Here is a 22,057-nt window from a genome sequence, read left to right as displayed (position 1 = left end):
CCACTGTGTGTCAGGAACTTTACCTCTACACTAGCCGTTCTCAATTAGGGGGGGTGGTCCACGGACTGAAATCTTAGACTGAAATTTTGTTGCCTGTTGGAGAGAGGTACGGAAGGAACCGACTAAACACAACTGCTTTAGAGGGAATGGGCCCATAAACCTGGAGTAGGCCAAGGGGGCCGAGGCCGGGAAATGGCTGCTTTAAACCAGCCTTCCTAACCTTGTCGCTCCCTCCCCACTGCCATTAGGAAGAGCAGGAGAGGAAGAAGGAAGGGACAGTGGGAGGAGGGAGTGTAAAGGATTAGAAAGGAAGGGGCAGGGAAGGAACATAGGGCAACAGGTAAGAGATCACACATGGATACGGTTGGGAGGGTAGAAGGACAGAGGTGGTGACACTAAGATTGGAGGCATTGGGGACAGCGAGGAAGGGTTTCAAACCTTCCAGAGGGATCTGGACCAGCTGGAAAAATGGGCTGGAAAACAGCCAATGGAGTTTAATGCAGACAAGTGCAAGGTGGTTGCATTTTGGACAAACCAAGAAAGGACGTACAGGGTGAACAGTCAGGCACTGAGGAGTGCGGTGGAACAGAGTGATCTGGGAATATAGATACAGAATTCCCTGAAAGTGGCGTCACAGGTGGACAGGGTCGTAACGAGAGCTTTTGGCACATTGGCCTTCATAAATCAAAGTATTGAGTCCAGGAGTTGGGATGTTATGTTAAAATGAGGTCCATAGACAGGGTGGGCGGCCAGCGCCTGTTTCCCAGGCCAGGAATAGCAAACACCAGAGGATGTGTGTATAAGGTGGGGGGTGGGGGTGGAGGTTTAGGGACAATGCAAGGGGTATATCTTTTTACTCACAGAGAGTGGTGGGGGCCTGGAATGCGTTGCTGGGGGTGATAGAGGTTGGTACAATAGGGGCATTTCAAAGACTTGGTGCATGGATGCAAGAAAAATTCAGGCTTATGGGTGTGAGGGAGGGAAGGGATAGATTGTTGAGTAGCTTTATATGGGTTGGCACAACATTGTGGGCCATAGGGCCTGGACTGTTCTATGACACACACCTCGAGATCTCTCAGGTCGTCCACTTCTCCTATTGACCCGGTGTGCGGCGTTCAAATTTGACCAACCATAACGAACCACTTTACGTTTTTCTGAGTTAAGCTCCACGTAGGCAGCGTCAGAGGTGGGGATTGAACCTGGGACAGTGGGACTAGCCTGCCCAGCCGAGTTGGAGAGTAGAAGGTGACCTTTATCCCTCTGAGGCATCTGGTAATCTTGCCAGTGTTTTGTACGTTGAATGGTTCCAAAGGTAAAGCATCCGATGTGTGGCAGGGAGAAAGGGCAGGGTGATAGGATTGCTGGGCAGGGCTGTGTTGGAATGGCAGGTATGATTCAGCAATGTGGCAGGCAACCCTGGGACATGCCATTCACCCCATCCTTTCTGGCTTACCTCATTCCAAACCATAGTCATCTCCAACATTCTGGATCCTCCGTCTAATCCCCAGACCTCGTACACTTCACAAGGAGATGCAGAGATAAGGAGGGGTGTTGGGGGGGGGGGGGGGTTACAGAGACGGGGAGGGGTGTAGGGGACTGGAGTGGGTTACAGAGACAGGGAGGGGTGTAGGGGACCGGGGTGGGTTACAGAGACAGGGAGGTGTGTAGTTGACCGGAGGGGGTTACAGAGATAGGGAGGGTTGTAGAGGACCGGAGGGGGTTATTTGGCAGTTGCTGTTCTCTGTGCTGAGATAATTCATAGGTAATTAACCGTGGGTGCCTGTGGTAGACAGCGGCCTCGAGGAGTTGCAGATTCAGGGGAGCAGTGGACTGGTGCTGGGCACAAGAAACAGGGAGAACACAACCCCACAAACCCCCCCCCCCCCCAGATTAAGAAGACCCTAGAGGATGGTGATCATGGTTGCAGACCAAAGGGGTTCAGCAGCTGATGGATCCACATGGACTGGGAAACCCACACAGGCTCATGGAAGCCAGTAATCGGAATTGGGATTCGAGAGGGGCTGAGGGCAAGAAGGGGCTCCCAAAGGGTCTTCAGGCTCTGATAGGGCTTCCTGATCATGTTCAGAGCTCGGGTGGCCGATGGACAGAATGGGTCCAGGGGGTTGCAGGAGGTGAATGCGGACACTCCGTGTTTCTGAAAGGACTCCATCTTGCTTCTCTTCCTCTGGTACTGCAAGGGGTGCCAGGTGATCTTAATGGCAACACTTGCCGAAGGTGCCGCTGTGTAATATTACATGTTCTGTGCTATTACGTGACAAGGAATCCTCAATCCATTCAGTATCTCTGAAGGAACTCTCTTTCGCCAGAGGGTCACTGGAGTCTCCCTCCCCTTGTTCTCGTGATCTACCAGGATTGTTGTCTGAAGGAGGATCAGAGCCGGCACCACCAGCCTGAGGAATAGCTTCCCACGTGCAGCGAGAATGCTGAACACTCAAAGGAACCGCTCGCACTGACCCTCCGAGATTCATATTCATGAAACTATTTATTCATTTATTTGTACATTGGCCTTCATAAATCACAGTATTGAGTCTAGGAGTTGGGATGTTATGGCAAAGTTGTACAAGACATTGGTGAGGCCAAATTTGGAGAATTGTGTGCAGTTCTGATCACCAAACTACAGGAAAGATCTCAATAAGATAGAAAGAGGGGAGAGAAGATTTACTAGGATGTTGCCTGGATTTCAGGAACCGAGTTACAGGGAAAGGTTCAACAGGTTCGGACTTCATTCCCTGGAGCGGAGAAGAATGAGGGGAGATTTGATATTTAAAATGATGAGGGGAAGAGACAGAGTAAATGTAGGTCGGCTTTTCCCACTGAGGGTGGGTGAGATACAAACCAGGGGACGGGTGAAGAGTGAAAGGGGAAAGGTTTAGGGGGAACGTCTTCACACAGGGGTGGGGAGTGTGGAATGAGCCTAGGTGGTGGATGCGGGCTCGATTTTGACACAATAAATTTGGATGGGAGGGATATGGACCAGGTGGAGGTCAGCGGGACTAGGCAGAAACATAGTTTGGCAGAGCCTTGGGTGGCATTGCAGTCAGTGCAACGCCTTTACTGCGCCCAGGACTGGGGTTCGACTCCCACGCTGAATACAAGGAGCTTGTACATTCTCCCCGTGCCTGTGTGAGTTATCTTCCCATCATTTGAAACGTACCAGGGGGTGAAGTTCAATTGGGTGTAAATCGGGTGGCACGGACTCATGGGCCGAAATGGCCCATTACCACAGTGCATGTCTGAATTTAGATTGAGGAGGCCTGTTTCTTTCATGTTCGGCTCATCATGTATGTGTTGTTTGTCTGTACGTGTGTATGTTTAACCCTAATGTCCGCGTGACCTGCACCGAGGACCGGAGAGTGTGGATTTGTCAGGTTGCAATCAGATGGCAATAAACCTGGCCATTGTTAGGGGCAGTGGGCAATGATGAAGGTGACCTTAGCCTCACCCAAGGGGAGAGTGTCGTGCATGGTACATTCTGTAGGTGACAAGGAAAGGAACATTGTACCTTGAGAGATGTCACCCATTCAACAGTGAGCTTTGGATGGGGGCCAGACCGAAACTACTGCCCGTTCACCAGTAAGATGCCCTTTACACCGACAGGTGTAACCTTTGAGTGACAACGGGGCACCTGGAATCGTGAACTGACAAACGAGGGGAGATAAGGAATTGGACTTTGGGACACCCCTCCCGAGGGCTGGAAATTCTCCTGTCTCCACCCCCTCCCCCTATGCAGGGATCCCGCTTATATACCTGGCGAGATCAGTTGCAGCTCTGACTGACAGGTTCCACCAGTCTGCAGGTGAGTCTGGAGTGAGGGGAAAACGTGACAGGCGTTTGCAATGAAGGGTTTCTGGGGAGGGAGGGGGTAAGAGGGGTGGGCTAAGACGCAACCTTGAGTTGGGAGGTCGCACACAAGGCGGAGGGAGCTCTCGTTTGGGGGTGCAGCAGGATCCCACAGAGGGCTCCCATTGGTGAGGGAATTAGCTCTGAGGATTTGATGGGGGGGGGTCCTGGGAGGGGACGAAGAGGAGGAGGCTTGAGTTTACAGGACAGAGGAACACCCTCAAACCCCTCGCCCCCCCCAGTAGGAAATTACAAACCCAGTTGCCTCCGATGAGGTGAGGAGGGAGAGGGAAGATGAAGAGGGAGGGGAGGGTGAGGAGAGAGGGGGTGGTGAGGAGGGAAGGGGATGGCGAGGGATGAGGTGAGTGAAGGAATGTCGAGGAGGGGGCTTGGTGAGGTGGGTGGGGAAGCGAGGAGGAAGTGAGGAGGGTGGGAGGTGGGTGCTGCCTGGGAAAGATGCTGCGATCCTCCCAGATGGAATAAATCTTGAGATTGTGTGTTCTCTCCCCAGCATCGTGTCAGTTCCTGGGGTAACATCAGGATGAAACTCATCGCTCTGCTCGTGACCCTGACCTTGGCCCTCAGTGAGTTCACAAGGAGAGGGGTTCTTGGGTGGAGGATTGTGGTCACTGTAACCCCCTCTGGTCCCCTACACTCCTCCCTGTCTCTGCAACCCCCTCCGTTCCCCTACACCCCTCTCTTTCTCTGCAACCCCCTCTGGTCCCCTACACCCCTCCCTATCTCTGTAATCCCTTCCAATCCCCTACACCCCTCCGTCTCTGCAACCCCCTCCGGTCCCCTACACTCCTCCCAGTCTCTGTAACCCCATCCACTCCCCTACACTCCTCCCAGTCTCTGTAAACCCCTCCTGTCCCCTACACCCCTCACTATCTACCCACGCCCCTCCCTGTCTCTATCACCCCCTCTGACCCCCACACCCCTCCTGTCTCTGTAACCCCCTCCGGCCCCCTACACCCCTCCCTGCCTCCCTGTCTCCCCACACCCCTCCCTGACTCTGTCACCCACACCCCTCCTGTCACCCCACACCCCTCCCTGTCCCTGTAACCCACCCACCCCCACCGTGGTCTCCAACACCCTCCCCAAATTTCATCTCTGGGGAAGGTCTGCATTGATGGTGGATGTGAACATGTTTGTATTGGCACCTGTCCAAGTAGCACCCTGCATCCTAATGCACCTTACATGCAGATGCAGGCACTGGCGCGCATACGTGCAGTCCCCTGAATCCCAGCATGCGCCCATGCGATCTCGGGGTTGTGTTTCCGCGTCAGTCACAGTGGAGATTCACTGGGCCCGTTTTCACTACTCACAGGCTCCCAGGCGTTCCAGTTCCCGTGGCAACACGAGCATCGTACGCGGTTCGAGGAGGCACGCGATGCATTCTGGGAGTACGTCAGTCGGATGAGCAACATGGCAGAGGAGTCCCTGGAGGCAGTGAAGCAGTCAGAACTGGGCCAAGACATCAAGTAGGTGAAACCAGCACGGCCGCATGCAGGGGGCAGCACTGAAGGCAATGGTCATTCCGTCCATTAGCTCCCTTATCCCTGAACCCACTCCGGTCACCAACACCCCTCCCCGTCTCTGTAACCCCCTCCAGTCCCCTACTCCCCTCCCCATCTCTGTACCCCACTTTGGTCCCCTACACTCCTCCCTGTCTCTGTAACTCCCTCTGGTCCCCGACACCCCTCCCTGTCCCTGTAACCTTCTCTGGTCCCCTACACCCCGCCCCGTCTCTGCAACCCCCTCCAGTCCTCTACACTTCTCCCTGTCTCTGTAAATCCCACCGGTCCCCAATACCCCTCCCTGTCTCTGAAACACCCTCCTATCCCCTCCACACCTCCCCGTCTCTGTAACCCCCACCGGTCCTCTACACCCCTCTGTCTCTGTAACCCCCTCCGGTCCCCATACCCCTTTCTGTCTCTGTAACCCCTTCCGGTCCCCTACACCCCTCCCTGTCTCTCTAACTCCCCCTCCAGTCCCTGACACCCCTCTCTGTCTCTGTAAACCCCTAAGGCCCTCTCGTCCCCTCACCCCTCCCCGTCTCTGTAACCCCCTCCTGTCCCCTTCACCTCTCCCTGTCCCTGTAATGTCTTCTGGTCCCCTACACCCCTCCCTGTCTCTGTAAATCCCTCCGGCCCTCCGGTCCCCTACACCCCTACCTGTCTCTGTAAACCCCTCTGGCCCTCCGGTCCCCTACACCCCTACCTGTCTCTGTAAACCCCTCCAGCCCCCTACACTCCTACCTGTCTCTGTAAACCGCTCTGGCCCTCCGCTCCCCTGCACCCCTCCCTGTCTCTGTAACCCCCCCCACTATTGATTCCAATGCCTGACTCCCCACCAACAAACCCAGAGCTTCCACTTTTGTGACCCTCAGACACCCACCCCCCGAGATTTTTCTCACCGATCTCTCTGACTGACCTGTCCCAGGACCCCTTCTCCAGACCAGGGTTGCATGATGACCCTTCAATAACAAGAGAGGAGCCAAAGCTGTTTCCCAGCCTTCCCACCACAATTGGCAAGTCAACACACAGGAAGGGAATGAATGTATATAGGCCGGGCCTGATTCTAAAATGCTCTCTCCCCAACCCCTTTCTCCTTTACCCCTTCCTCCTATTCCCCTACCATCCCTGTACCCCCCTCCCCTCTCTCCCTCCCGCACTCTCCCTCTCTCCCTTCCTTCCTCCCTTTCCCCTACATCCCTCTTTCCCTCTCTCCCTCCGCCCTTCTCTCCCCCTCCCCTTCTCTCCCCCTCCCCTCTCCCCCTCCCCTTCTCTCCCCCTCCCCTTCTCTCCCTCTCCCCTCTCCCTTCCACCCTTCTCTCCCTCCCCTTCTCACTCCCACTCTCCCTCCCCCTTCTCTCCCTCTTTCCCTCCCTTCTCTCCTCCCCTCCCCCTCTCTCCCTTCACTCCTTGCCCCCTACAGTCAGCGGATCGCACAGAGCGTAACCAGTGCCAATGTCTACGCGTCTGAGATGAGCCTGAGGATGAAGCCCCTCGCCCAGGAGCTGGTGGAAGGACTGAGATCCAATGCCGAGCTCGTGAGACAGCAGATCACCAGCAGCCTGGCAGAGATCGACGAGCGTCTCAGCCCCTACACTCGGGACCTCCAGGAGCAGCTGACAGTCGGCCTGGGCAAGTTGAAGGAGCAGGTGGATGTTGACCCCGAGCAGCTGGGCCGTGAGGTGCAGGAGATGGTCCTAAGCGGAGTAGATGCCTTCAGGGAGAAAGTGGGACCCTTCTCCAAGGAGGCACAGCTGAAAGTGAACCAGGGCTTCGAACAGTTCCAACAGGGCCTGGTACCCTTCGTCGAAGAGATGCAGGCGAAGATCATCCAGGGAACGCAGCAACTCCACGACAGCCTCGCCCCCTACGCAGAGGACCTTGGCGAGCAGCTGGTCAACTACGACCAGACCTTGCGGGAGAAGGTCTCCTCCTTCCTCAACGATGTCCAGGAAGAGGACTAAGGCCCACAGCATGAACCCTTTCCGCCTGCCCGCGCCACCACCTTGGCTTCAATAAATCTCTCTGCAGTTGACTTGAGTTCTCTTTCTTCCTTCATGCTTGCGTAAACACTGGTGGGACCAATAGCCGATGGGCTGAATGGCTGAATTCAAACACAGAACATAATGCTAGTGTCATCAAGGTCAAAAGGGCTGAATGGTCTAATTAGAAAATAACATGTCAGGCGCTTTGGCCCACAAGATTGTACTAATCAACATAAAACAACTCAACAATCTAACCTTTACATGCTTCACTCCCATAACTCTCAATTGTTCTTGCCCTCTGTAACCCCCTCCAGTCCCCTACACCTCTCCCCATCACTATAACCCTGTCCGGTCCCCTCCACCCCTTCCTGACTCTGTAACCCGCTCTGGTCCCCCACACCCCTCCCTGTCTCTGTCACCCCCTCCGGTCCCCCACACCCTCCCTGTCTCTGTAACCCCCCTCCAGTCCCCCACACCCCTCCCTGTCTCTGTAACCCCCTCCTGTCCCCAAACCCTCCCTGCTCCCTGTCTCTGTAACCCCCTCCAGTCCCCCACACCCTCCCTGTCTCTGCAACCCCCTCCTATACCCCACACCCTCCCGGTCTCTGTAACCCCCTCCAGTCCCGCACACCCTCACGTCCCCCACACCCTCCCTGTCTCTATAACCCTCTCCAGTCCCCTATACCCCTCCCTGTCTATGTAACCCCCTCCGGTCCCCTATACCCCTCCCTGTCTATGTAACCTCCTCTGGTCCCCTATACCCCTCCCTGTCTCTGTAACAAGGAATTAGGGGTTACGGAGAGAAGGCGGGGACAGGGTACTGAACTTTAAGATCAGCCATGATCTCATTGAATGGCAGAGCAGGCTCGAAGGGCTGAATGACCTGCTCCTATCTTCTATGTTTCTATGTTTCTAATCCCCTCTGGTTCCCTATACCCCTCTCAGTCTCTGTAACCCACTCCAGACCTCCACCCCTCCCTGACTATGTAACCCCCTCTGGTCCCCTATACCCCTCCCTGTCTATGTAACCCCCTCCGGTCCCCTATACCCCTCCCTGTCTATGTAACCTCCTCTGGTCCCCTATACCCCTCCCTGTCTCTGTAACAAGGAATTAGGGGTTACGGAGAGAAGGCGGGGACAGGATACTGAACTTTAAGATCAGCCATGATCTCATTGAATGGCGGAGCAGGCTCGAAGGGCCGAATGACCTGCTCCTATCTTCTATGTTTCTATGTTTCTAACCCCCTCTGGTTCCCTATACCCCTCCCAGTCTCTGTAACCCCCTCCGGTCCTCTCCACCCCTCCTTGTCTCTGTAACTTCCTCCAGTCCTCTACACTCTCCAAAGACAAAAGTCCCAACTCTGTTAAATTTGCATCACGAGACATATTCTCCAATCCAAGTGACGTCCTGGTCAATCTCCTCTGCCCCCTTTCCATAGCCTTCACGTCCTTTCTGTAATATCACTTGACTAATAAAGTTCAATGTACGCTATCAACCTGCCCGGCGACCTTGAGTGATCTGCGGAATTGTACCATAGAACATTAAAGCTCAGAAGCAGGTCTCTTCAGCCCTTCTAATCTGTGCCCTGTCCCACTGACCCAGTCCATACCCATTCCATCCACGTTCCCATCCAAATTCTTCTTCAGTGTAAAAATTGAGCCCGCACTCACCACCTCAGCTCGTTCCACACCCCCACCCCTTTCTGTGTGAACTTCCTCCTTAGCCTTTCCCCTTTCACCCTTAACTCACGTCCTCTGGTTTGTATCTCACCCACCCTCAGTGGGAAAAGCCGACCTATATTTACCCTGTCTCTCCCCCTTATCATTTTAAATATCAAATCTCCCCTCACTCTTCCATGCTCCAGGGAATAAAGTCCGAATTTGTTTAACCTTTCCCTGTAACTCAGTTCCTCAAGTCCGGGCAACATCCTAGTAAATCTTCTATGCACTCTTTCTATCTTATTGAGATCTTTCCTGTGATTTGGTTACCAAAACTGCACACAATTCTCCAAATCTGGCCTCACCAATGTCTTGTCTAACTCCTGACCTGTTCTTGAACCTGGAGGTGCTGGTCTTCAGGATTCAGTGCCTTCTTCCTGAAGGCAGCAGTGAGACCAGGTTGTGGCCAGGGTGAAGGGGATGTGGGCGGGGTCCTTTACAACTTTGGCTGGCTGGCTCCTTGAGGCCGCACCTCACGTAGATGTCCGCAGTGGGTGGGCGGTCAGGTTCCAACCCTCATTGTCAGAAGGCATACTAAAATAACAGACAACTCTCAGGATCTTTTCCGTCCAGAATTTCCCCCCCAAATTGGCAGTGCAAGAAGAAAACTCTACACAGCGTTTTTTTTTTAAATGCAAACAGACAAAGAGCTGTTAACAGATAACAATTGAGTTGAAGGGCCACGATGTAATGGTGCAGCTCCGCAAAACTCTGGTGAGCCCCACTTGGAGCCCCATGTTCCAGTTCTGGAAAGACGTGGACGCGTTGGGAAGGGTGCAGAGGAGAATGACCAGGATGCCCTCTGGTTGTCGAGCGAACGGGCAGAGCTGAAGGAGGCCGGGGCTTTTACTTTTGGGAGGTCGGGAGGAGACGTGATCAGGGTGTACGAGAGTGGACGGCTAGCACCTTCTTCCCAGGGCGCCACTGCTCAATGCTTTAAGGGAATGGGTGGGAAGTTCGAGGGAGATATTTGAGGGGTTGTTGGGGGTGGTTACATTGGTGATTGCTCAAGGCGCATGGTGTGATTTAAAGGGGAGGGTGTGGTATGCTGTTAGCCAGAATCAAACACACACAAGGTAAAGACGGTACAACAGGCTTTAATCCACAAAGACTTCCACAGAGCCAGGCTGGCTGTAACTGCAGTAACTCTGAGTGAGGCTTTGGGAGGCTGGCGCAGGCTTATATCCCAGAGGGTGATTGACATCCGCCTGCCTGGATGGGGCTTGATCCCTTCAGGCTGACTGATTGACAGCCAGCCAGGTGTTGTCCTGTCCCCTTACACTCCAGCGGGTACAGAGATTGCCCCCTGCAGTAGGTCAGCGGTGTACCACCACATTCACCCCCTTCTTTAAAATTGTCCCGGGGGAGCAGTAACAAGGAATTGTACCCACTATACAACATACAATATTTACAGATTGAGACGATCTGGCGGCCGCCGGGGTCTCTGTGACCATCGTAGGACTGGCTCCTGGTTACTGGTCAGAGGGAAATTGGGGGGGCTGGTGGCAGGGGTGTGTGTGTGTGTGTGGCTGGTGTGGTGCCACGCGGAGGGGTGGCCAGGGGGGGCCGGGGTCGACGTATGCAGGTCGTATTGGATGGGGGGGGGCGCGGGTTCATCTCCTAAGGCTGAAGCAGGCTCCTGGTGGTCAAGGAGGCCCTGTGTGCCCCATAGCTGGCTGGGGATGGGGATGTGTGCCCAGTCAGCATCATCCTGGGTTGGAGGGTGGCATAGTGTGGTGGGTGCTCCTGCTGGTGCCAGGTCCCCGATTGAGACGGTGTCCTCCTTGCCACTGCCGAACCTAATGTAAGCGTAGTTATGGTTTGCATGAAGGAGGAAAACCTGCTCCACCAGGGCTTCGGCCTTGTGTGTCCGTACATGCTTACGGGAACATGAGCCATGCTGGGAGTGACATCCCAGTCACTGACCTCCTGTGGAATGAGAACAGACGTTCATGAGGGGTCTCATTGGTGGCCATGCACAGAAGTGACTGAATGGCATGGAGCGCCTCTGGCAGGGCGTCCTGCCAATACTCAACAACCCACCTTTTTGACCTGAGAGCCAGGAGGACTGCCTTCCAGACCACCCCATTCTCGCATTCCACTTGCCCATTGCCTCTTGGGTTATAACTCCTCGTGTGACTGGTCGCGATGCCCCTCGCTGTCAGGTACTGGCGCAGTTCGTCACTCATGAAACTAGACCCCTGGTCACTGTGGATGAAAGCGGGGTAGCCAAACATGGTGAAGATCTGCCCCAGGGCCCTGAGGTGTCTGGGTAAGGGATAGCGAAAGGGAAGCGTGAGTACTCATCAACTTCCGTGAGGAAGTAGACTTTTTGATTCGTGGAAGACAGGGGCCCTTTGAAGTCCATGCCGAGACGTTCGAAAGGCCAAGTAGCCTTTACTACGTGGGCCTGGGGCGGGCGGAAGAAACGGGGTTAACACTCCGCGCAGACCCGACAGGCCTCAGTCATGTCCCTGACATCACTGATGGTGTATGGCAGATTTCAAGACTTTACGAAATGTTACAACCAGATGACACCCAGATGGCAGAGGGACTCATGCAATGCCTGCAACCTTCGTCATGCAATAACGCGCAGGGGAGTCTTTAAACTTCCCGGGGCAGTACTGGATGTCATAGCTGTAGGTTGCCAGCTTGATTCTCCAGCGCAGGATCTTGTTGTTCTTGATCTTGCTCTTGTGGAAATAGTTAAACATGAACGCCACGGCCTGCTGGTCCGTAAGGAGCATGAATCTCCTGCCGGCCAGGTAGTGGCACCAGTGGCGGACTGCTTCCACAATCACCTGGGCCTCCTTTTCAATGGCGGAGTGCCCTAGCTCGGAGTCGTGGAGGGTCCTAGAGAAGAAAGCGACGGAGCACCCCCCCACCTTGGTTGAGGGTAGCAACGAGGGCCACCTTGGAGGCATCGCTCTCCACCTGGAAGGGGGAGTCCTCAACCACAGCCAGCATTGTGGCATCCACGATGTCTTGCCTGATGCGGATGAAGGCTGCCTGCGCCTCAGGTGGGAGGGGAAATGTTGTGGCTTGGGACAGTAGGCTGACCTTGTCCGAGAAGCAAGGGACCTGCAAGTAATAAGAGAACAGGCCCAGACACTTGCAGAGGGCCTTTAGCGTGGGGGGAGGGGTATTTCCATTAATGGGCACATCCTTTTCGGATCTGGGCCGACGACTCTATGGGTCACGATGTACCCCAGGATGGCAAGGCAGGTGGTGCTGAACACACACTTCTCCTTGTTGTAAGTGAGGTTCAGCTCCGCGGCCGACTGGAGGAATTTTTCCAGGTTAGTATCGTGGTCCTGCTGGTCACAGCCACAGATAGTGACGTTATCCAGATACGGGAATGTCACCTTTATCTTGTGCCGGTCTACCATGCAATTCATCTCCCTCTGGAAAGTGGAGACCCCGTTCGTGACCCCAAAGGGAACACGGCGGAACTGGTACAGGCGCCCATCTGCCTCAAAGGCGGTGTAGGGCTTGTCCTTCGGATGGATGGGGATTAGGTGATATGCCGACTTCAGGTCAATCGTTGAGAAAACCCGGTAACGGGCTATCTCGTTGACCATGTCGGCGATCCTCGGCAGGGGGTAGGCATCCAGCTGGGTGTACCAATTAATGGTCTGGCTTTAATCCACGACCATCCTCGGCTTACTTCCCCCTTTGACCACCAGGACTTAGAGTCTCCAAGGGCTGTTACTGGGCTCTATGACACCTTCCGCCAGGAGTCGCTGCACCTCCACCTTGTTGAAGTCTCTGTCTGTGGCGCATTAGCGCCTACTTCTGGCGGCAATCAGTTTGCAGCCTAGCATAAGATGTGGGAAGAGCGCCGGTGGGGTGATGCATAGTGTGGAGAGGCCACAGGTTGGCCGGGGCTGGTAGGTTGGTGTGCTGTGTAACTTGAGTGGAGGTTGGGGCCCCCCGAAGGCAAGGGTGACACTCTGCAGGTGGCACTAGAAATCCAGGCCCAGGAGGAGTGGTGCGCAGAGTTTGGGCATGACCAGGAGCCTGAACCCTGTGTATGTCTCCCCTCCCACAGTTATATTGGCCGAGCAGAGCCCAAGGGTACCAACAGTCTTATTCTTGTTGGTGAGGGCGATCGAGCAGGTGGTGGGGTGGACTTTTAATCTCAGGGAGTGGGCCACATTCGGATGAATGAAGCTTTCGGTGCTGCCACTGTCGAACAGGTACTTCATTACCTGCCCGTTGACTTGCACGTCCATCATAGAGCGCCTGAGGTCGTGAGGGATGTCCCTGGTCAGTGTGGTGGTAGCCAGGACCGTCTCGGGGTTGGGGTCATCACTCTCCGGTTGTGGGCGGCAATTTATGGCATCCGGAGGCGTGAGGAGCGTTGGTAGGGAGGCCTGGTCATCGCTCGTGTTGTCCACATCGACGTCGGTCATGAGGTGCGGCATGTGGCAGCCAATGGCATCTGGAGGTGTGGGGAACATCGGTAGGGTAGCCTGGACATCATCTGTGTTGACCATGTCAGTCTCATCGTCGTCGGGGACCCTCCATGTCGGCCGCTGTCTGGCCCAAGATGGCAGTGACACGTGGGGGACCGCTGCGTGGCTGGCCTTCCCCAGCCGTGTTTGTTGTGCCTGGGGAAGTGACGTTGCCATGGCCAACGGCAGTGACGCCATTACATCAGCTGGAAGTGATGTCACTGTAGCTCTTGGCAAGCGGCGCTGGCGGCGGGGTAGGGCTGGTCCAGGTGCTTGGAGCACACACTGCGATCGTTGCTGGCGGAGCCAGATGCTGCACTGTTGGAGTCAGGGAAGGCGGGAGTTGTAGCAGAGACAATGGCGCCACCCAGCACGTGCACATAGAGGAGTCCACAGGGGAGGTGGGGAGGTCATAGAGGGCTGCCGAGCTGCTAGCTGGTTTTGAGAGGCACACTTTAGGGTAGTTTTGGCATGATCGTCGGTCTGACCCACACCAGGACCCACAGTACTTACAGGGGCGCCGGGTGCCTGCCACAGCGACGTTTTCCTTGCCCAGCTCAGTCTGGGGCTGCAGCTGCAGTGTGAGGGGGCCATGAGGGAGCCTGGGGAAATCTGGACTCGAAGGCTTCAATGTGCATGGCTGCAGCTTCCAGGGTTCAGACCATTTCCACTGTCCTGGTCAGGGCATAGATATTATCTTCCAGCAGCTTCTGCCGGATGGCCCTCGAGCATAACCCTCAGACAAAGGCATCCTGGATCAGCCTGTTGACCTCCTCTGCACCTACCCCTGGTTCAGCCAGACACGGTCGGGCCACTCTTGCAGGTGTCCCAGGTAAGACTGAGCCATCTCCCCTGGTTGCTAGGCTCGAGTGTTGAGGAGGTACCTTGCACAGACCGCATTCATGGGGGGCTTGTACAAGTTCTCGAGAGGTCCATTGCACTCTTGTACATGGAGGAGCCTTTGGTTGCCTGGAAGGTGTGGGGACCCAGCTTCGACCGGGGTAGGGCCAGCCTCTTCCGATCTGAATCCAGGATGCTGCCTGGGTGCGCTTCGATGATTGCCTCGATCGCATGCCGCCAGATCTCGAAGCATGTCTGGGCTTCCGGGTGGCACGGGTTGATTTCGAGGCTCCCTGCGCTCAGGAGTTTTTCCATGGCAGCCGTGGGAAAATTTTGTGGATTAAATTGTGGTGCGCTGTTAGCCAGAATCAGACACACACAAGGTAAAGACTACAACAGGCCTTAATCCACAAAGACTTCCACAGAGTCAGGCTGGCTGTAGCTGCAGTAACTCTGAGTGAGGCTTTGGGAGCCCAGCGCAGGCTTATATCCTGGAGGGTGATTGACACCCGCCTGGATGGGTCTTGATCCCAGGTGTTGTTCTGTCCCCTTACACTCCTGCAGGTACAGGTGTTGCCCCCTGCAGTAGGCCGGAGGTGTACCACCACAGAGGGCGATGTGGGAGGGCAGGGGCTAAAATTCAGCCCAACGTTGTGGGCCAGAGGGCCTGTACTGTGCCACTCTGTTTGGCATTCCACGGGAACATACTGCGCAATGCAGAGAGGGCAAAAAGAAAATCAATGAAGTGCTCGAGCAGAGGGCCCTGAAACAGACTGAGTTGGCCGTGGGAGGAGCCTGTGGAGGGACTAATGTGTGATGGCTTTGTGCCACAATTTCCCAAACCAGGCTGTATTGAAACTACTCAGTATACTTTTCACGGTGCACTGTGTCGAAACTTAATCGAATATTTGACAGCCTGCCAAATCTCCTCGGAGTTCACAGAAAGTAGAGCTGTTTGTGATTCAGTCGCGAGGCCCTCTGAACTTCAATGATGTGAAGAGAGCTTTTTAAAATAAAATCTGAAGTGGGGAGGGGGGGGAGTTCACTTCAGTTCAGAGGGGAGGCGAATCGTTCTCAATTCTGATGGTAGAGGGAGGGGTGCGCTCCCTCAAGGATCAAAGTTCAAGGATCTTCTAATTGTCGCATAATAACACAAAATATATGCACGATATTTTCTGCTTCCAGAAGCGCAGACAAACAGTCGCCGTGACCGTTGCTCAGTGCCCCAACAATGGGGAAACAGAAGCAAAAGAGAGTCCCTTCAGAGACACCGAATGTCCGTGGTTTCGCCTCCAGCGCTCCCGCACGGACCCCTGTCCTGATCCGAGTTGAGTAACCTTTACTTCTCTTTCACACCTTGCTCACCCGGTGAAGATGAGATGGCATTTCTCCAGGACCACGGAGCATATAAATACAAGTTAGAATAGAAGTTAAACATTAAAATATTAAGACAGTTACATTAACGGTCCACAGTTCACTGTCCACAAATGTTCTAGGAATTCAACAGTCTGATGGCTTGGGAGAAAAAACTTGCCCAATCTGGACATTAAGGCCCAAATGCTGCGGTACCTTCTACCCGATGGCAGAAGGGAGAACAGTTTACGTGAGGGGCATATGGAGACCTTCCAAATGTTTATTGCCTTTCGCCTGCATCGAGTGTTGTCGATGCCCATCACGGTAGGAAGAGAGATCCCCGATGATCTTCTCCGCTGACTTCGCGACCCTCTGCCGGGTCTTGCAGTCCAAGGCAGGTTTGCTTCCAAACCCGAGCACCAGATCCGAACCTCCTGACACAGTCAGGAACCCCTTCAGCGCCCGAGGCCCCCCCTCAGAGCCCTCTTGAATCCCGGCTCCGATACCTGGTTCCCATGAGTTGATCTCCCCCTGCGTGGGTTCTCCACTGTTGGGCCCCCTCACTGCTCCACCGCTTTCCCGCGGTCTCCTCTGCTTCTCTTTCTCAGCACAGGGTGAGGGGGAGGAGGGGAGGGTGTGGTGTTCTCCCTGGTTATGGTTCCCCGTGCTGGCCCACTGCTCCCTTGGAGTCTGGAACCCCTCATGGCCTGCTGCCCAGCTCAGGCATAGACCCCCACGGTTGCAGGATCTTAAAAAAAAAAGGACCCCCACAGGACCTTGAACAGTCCATTTAAAGCCTGTCAGCATCAAGCCCGTCCAATAGGATCCTGTGGAGGAGCGCTGAATCTCTGCTCCTTGTTCTCCCAGCAGCGCCACCATCTTCCTTCATGGACACCGATGATTGTCCTTCCCTCATCTCCAGCGGATGCTTCTCGGTCCACTGATCCCCACCAGCAGGTCATGTTGACCCTACTTCCTGCTTCGGGACTTCCCTTCCTCTTGCCCTCTCTCTCTCTCCCTCTCTGCCCCTCGACCTAGACAGGATGCAGGGTTGTGCAGAGAAGCGGCAGATGGGAGTACAATCCAGATAAATGTGAGCTGATGTGTTCCGGACAGTCAAACTGGAAGGATGGGCGCAGGGTCAATGGTCAGATACTTAACAGTGTGGAACACTGGTTTTCAAACTTCTTTCCACTCATGTCCACAAGCCTTTGGTGCTCTGTGATAAGTAAGGGATTGTTTCAGGTGGGATGTGAGTGGAAATAAAAAGTTTGTGTAGAGGAACAGAGGGACCTCAGTGAGGGGGGTCCAAATCCACACATCTCTAAAGGTCACCGTGCAGGTTGATTGGATAGTTTAGAAGGCCAATGGGATTCATTGGCCTGAGGATTGAGTTCAAGAGCCGTGAGGTCACGTTGCAGCCCTGGTGAGACCCCATTTGCGTTCAGTTCTGATTGCCTCATTGCAGGAAGGATATAACTGTATAACAATGACAGTTCAGAATCAGGCCATCTCGGCCCTTCTAGTCCGCACAAGTGAAACTCCTCTAGTCCCACCTACCTGCTCCCTGCTCATAACCTTCCTAACCCCATCACATCCAACCTTTTTTTAAATGACAAAATTGACCCTGCTGCAACCACCTCTTCCGGAAGGTCGTTCCACTCAGCCGCCACTCTCTGAGTGATAAACCCCCTCTCATGTTACTTCTAAAACTTTGCCCCCTAACCCTTAACGTGTGACCCCTTGTTCCAATTTCTCCTACCCTCAAGGGGAAGAGCCTATTCACATCTACTCTATCTATCCCCCTCATAATTATAAATAACTCTATCAGATACTCCCTCAGCCTTCTATGCTCCAATAGAATCAACTCAATATTTCTTCATATTCTAGATACTGCAATCCAGGCAACATTTTAGTAAATCTTCTCTGCACCCTCTCTACCTTATTGATATCCTTCCTATAATTCGGTTACCAGAACTACACACAATACTCCAAACGTGGCCTCACCAATGCCTTGAACAGTCTCAACATCACCTCCCAACTCCTATATTCTATGCTTTGATTTATAAAGGCCAGCATACCCAAAGCCTTCTTCACCACCCTATCCACATGGGAATTCACCTTCAAGGAATGATGAACCATTATTCCAAGATCTCTCTGTTCCTCAATGTCCTCCCCTTCACCACATACAACCTGTTTTGATTATTCTTCCCAAAATGAATCACCTCACACTTTAAACTCCATCTGCCACCTTTCAGCCCACTCTTCCAAGCGAGTCCAAGTCCTTCTGCAGTCCCTGAAAACCAACTCCCCTTATTTTTGTATTGTCCACATATTTACTCACCCATCATCCAAATCGTTAATGCAAATGACAAACAACAGGGGACCCAATGCCGAGCCCTGATGTGGAAGCTGTGGAGAGGGGGCAGAGGGGATTCACCAGGATGTCGTCTGGATCAGAGAGCATGTCTCATGAGAGCTGGGACTTTTCTTTTTGAAGCGAAGAAGGATGAGAGGAGACTTAATAGAGGTCAGCAAGAATGAAGGGGATTAGCACATGACAGCCCTTGGACTGCACCTCCATGGAGTTCACAGAAGCATTTTGAACCGTGAAAGGCCTGGACAGAGTAGATGGAGAAAGATTGTTTCCCAAGGTAGGGGAGGCAAGAACAAGAGGGCACAACTTCAGGACTGAAGGATGCCCATTTAGAACAGAGACATGGAGGGATTTCTTCAGCCAGAGGGCGGTAAACCTCCAGGATTTGCCACCATGGGCGGCTGTGGAGGCCGGGTCGTTGGGTGCATTGATGGGTCTCTGAATAGTCAGGGTATCAATGGGGAGAAGGGTGGGGATCAGCTCACGATGGCAGATGGGCCAAGTGGCCTGCTTCCGCTCCTAAGGCTTACAAACATGGAGAGGATGGCAGGGGAGGAAAGCTGCAAGGTGATTGAGGGGAGGGGGTTGGCTCTGTGAATGCGGATCTGGGGAAAGAGAGGGAGAGAGAGAGAGAGAGAGAGAAGGGGCGGGGAGCCGGTGGAGAGGAGATGAAGGGAGGAATAAGGAATGAGGGAGATGAGGAGGGAGGGGCGGAGAAGTCGATGCTAATGCCGTCCGGTTGGAGGTGTTGTTCCTCCAATTTGCACGTGGTCCTGGTCTGGCCATGCACAACATCGTGGATCATCCTCTCTTGGCTTGGGTTCGCGGACGAAGATTTATGGAGGTGTAAATGTCCACGTCAGCTGCAGGCTCGATTGTGGCTGACAAGTCTGATGTGGGACAGGCAGACACGGTTGCAGCGGTTGCAGGGGAAAATTGGTTGGTTGGGGTTGGGTGTTGGGTTTTTCCTCCTATGTCTTTTGTCAGTGAGGTGGGCTCTGCGGTCTTCTTCAAAGGAGGTTGCTGCCCGCCAAACTGTGAGGCGCCAAGATGCACGGTTTGAGGCGATATCAGCCCACTGGCAGTGGTCAATGTGGCAGGCACCAAGAGATTTCTTTAGGCAGTCCTTGTACCTCTTCTTTGGTGCACCTCTGACACGATGGCCAGTGGAGAGCTCGCCATATAACACGATCTTGGGAAGGCGATGGTCCTCCATTCTGGAGACGTGACCTACCCAGCGCAGTTGGATCTTCAACAGCGTGGATTCGATGCTGTTGGCCTCTGCCATCTCGAGTACTTCGATGTTAGGGATGAAGTCGCTCCAATGAATGTTGAGGATGGAGCGGAAACAACGCTGGTGGAAGCGTTCTAGGAGCCGTAGGTGGTGCCGGTGGAGGACCCATGATTCGGAGCTGAACAGGGGTGTGGGTATGACAACGGCTCTGTATACGCTTATCTTTGTGAGATTTTTCAGTTGGTTGTTTTTCCAGACTCTTTTGTGTAGTCTTCCAAAGGCGCTATATGCCTTGGCGAGTCTGTTGTCTATCTCGTTGTCGATCCTTGCATCCGATGAAATGGTGCAGCCGATATAGGTAAACTGGACCATCCTATTGGCAAGGGAATGGGGCGGAGAATCAGTATCAGAATTCATTGTTGCGAACATATCATGAAATTTGTGGCATTATTACAGGGCTATATATTGCGATAAATTACATATAAAAATAAGTAATTGCAAGACTAAGTGGAAGTGTCTGGGGTTCATTGTCCATTCGTGAATCTGATGGCGGAGGGGAAGAAGCCATCCTTGCGCCGCTGGGTGCTCGTCTTCCCAATGGTAGCAGAGTGAAGAGGGCAAGGCCTGGGGGGGTCCTGGAGGAGAGGGGCCACCTTCTTCAGATGCTGCCTCTCACAGACATCCTCAATGGAGCGGAGTCTGGTGGCCGCGATGTCGCAGGCTGGGCTTGCAACCCTCTGGAGTCCTTTCCTGTCCTGTGTGCTGGCACCTCTGGGCCAGATAAGCGAGGCGACCGGCTAGAACGCTCCCAGCAGAGGTTTTCGAGAGTTGCCAGTGACACGCCGAATCTCCTCACGCACCATAGCTGCTGGCTGGCCTTCTTCACGACGGCGTCGACAAGGAGGCCTCAGGACTTATCCTCAGAGATGTTGACAGCCCCCCCCCAGGAAATTGACCCTCTGCGCGACTGAGCCCTCGATGGTAAAACATGCTGCTGGTTTCCTGAAGTCCGCAGTCAGTCCCTTGGCTTTGTTAACAGTGAGTGGAAGATTGTGGAGAGAAAGCAAATTTAAGTTCCTAGCTGGGTCAATCTCCCCCTGCAGCCTGCCCCACTGGGGCAGAAATGGCGGTGTTACAACTTCACCTCCCGTGGACTCTGCGAGACCTGCTGAGCTTCCCTCCAGCATTTCAGTGATGTTCAATGACTCAGTTGAAGTGTGGGCCACCACTTGCAGTCACGCGAGGCCTCATCTGCACATTCCTGACCTTATCTTTCAGCTGGCTGATCAAGGTCGTCCAGGATCAATGAACTTTGAAACGAAGGTTGCCCTCGACCTGGATTGTTGGAGCCCGTTCTAACCACGTCAGGTTGGCGGCAGGAAACCATCCCGCCCTCTTTTCTGCTAAACCAGGCATTGTTCGGGGCCTGTCCATGGTGACGTTGGGGCAGGAGGGAGTTCAACCCACCTTGGGCCTGCTACACCGTGGCGAGGCTATTCAGCCCCTCTCTCTATCTTGCTGCAGGACAGTTCAGCCTATCCACACTGGGACCAGAGGCCTTTCAGCCCTGCTACACTGGAACAGGAGGCAGTTCAGCCCATCAACAGCCTGTTAAGCCGGGAGAGGGGGCCATTGGTCCCTCTACACCCTGCTACACTTTTGAGATCTGTGAAGGGTTAATGTCCAGGGGCAGAGGCATTTAAATGAGTATTTCCCCCTTCCCCTCCACAAGGGAGACTGGGTAGAGGCTGAGAGCCCACTCCAAGTGGAATGGAATTGACCTGGCATCCGTCTCCATCCTGTCTTAAAGGGACAGGCCACCAGACTCCAAGAGCTAGATGGTGGGCCCCTCCCACAGCCCAAGGTCAGACCAACATGGACGGTCACCCCCGTGTGTCCCGGACATGGGCGTCCAAGACCTGGATCACTCCCACATGTGTTCCAGACATGTTAACACATCTGGTCTCCACACACATGTTCCAGACATGTGAACACATGTGGGCACCTCCATACATTAACATTTCACCACAAGTTCTGGTCGTCTCAGTACAAGAAGGATGTGGAGGCTGTGGGGAGGGGGCAGAGGGGATTCACCAGAATGTTGCCTGGATTGAGGAACGTGTCTCACGAGGCAAGGTTCCCGGAGCTGGGACTTTTCTGTCTGGAGCGAAGAAGGACAAGAGGAGACTTAATAGAGGTCAACAAGAATCTGAGAGGCTTAGACAGGGTGGACGGCCAGTGGCTGTTTCCCAGGGCAGGATCAGCAAACACTAGAGGACGTCTGGACAAAGTGAAGGGAGGGAAGTTTAAGGGAGACGTCAGGGGTAAGTTTTTTTTGCACAGAGGGTGGTGTGGACTTGGAATGAGTTGCCGGGAGTGGTGGTGAAGGCTGGAACAATAGGACCATTTAAGAGACCTTTAGGTACATGGATGGAATAAAAATTGAGGGATATGGGGTAGGGAGGAATATATTTTCTGGTAGGAACATATAGGTTGGCACAACATTGAGGGCCGAAGGGCCTGAACTGTACTATATTTTATGAGTTCGAGACTTGCTAATCAGGTAGTGTCTCCACAAGTGTTCCAGACACGTTATCCATGAAGATATGTCCAAGCGCGTTTCAGACACCTAAACATGTGGATGTTCTCTCCGCGTGTGCCCCAGGCACATTATCTCCCAGACATGCTGACAAATGAGAGTCTTGGTGTGTGAG

The 22,057-nt window shown here is 54.0% G+C and overlaps 1 protein-coding gene across 1 annotated transcript; it reads left to right on the top strand.

Moving 5' to 3' along the window:
• The first annotated feature begins 4,395 nt into the window (after positions 1–4,395).
• On the top strand, positions 4,396–7,365 carry LOC138764295 (apolipoprotein A-IV-like). The gene is made up of 3 exons (XM_069940026.1): positions 4,396–4,445; positions 5,192–5,345; positions 6,802–7,365. Exons 1-3 carry the CDS (start codon positions 4,403–4,405, stop codon positions 7,340–7,342), a joined length of 738 nt encoding a protein of 245 aa, XP_069796127.1. The 5' UTR covers positions 4,396–4,402; the 3' UTR covers positions 7,343–7,365.
• The last annotated feature ends 14,692 nt before the right edge of the window (positions 7,366–22,057 follow it).

Source organism: Narcine bancroftii, chromosome 5, assembly GCF_036971445.1.
Source record: "Narcine bancroftii isolate sNarBan1 chromosome 5, sNarBan1.hap1, whole genome shotgun sequence".
Classification (NCBI taxonomy): domain Eukaryota; kingdom Metazoa; phylum Chordata; class Chondrichthyes; order Torpediniformes; family Narcinidae; genus Narcine; species Narcine bancroftii.
The sequence above is the reverse complement of the archived record's forward strand: the minus strand, read 5'-3'. Positions and strand labels throughout refer to the sequence as shown.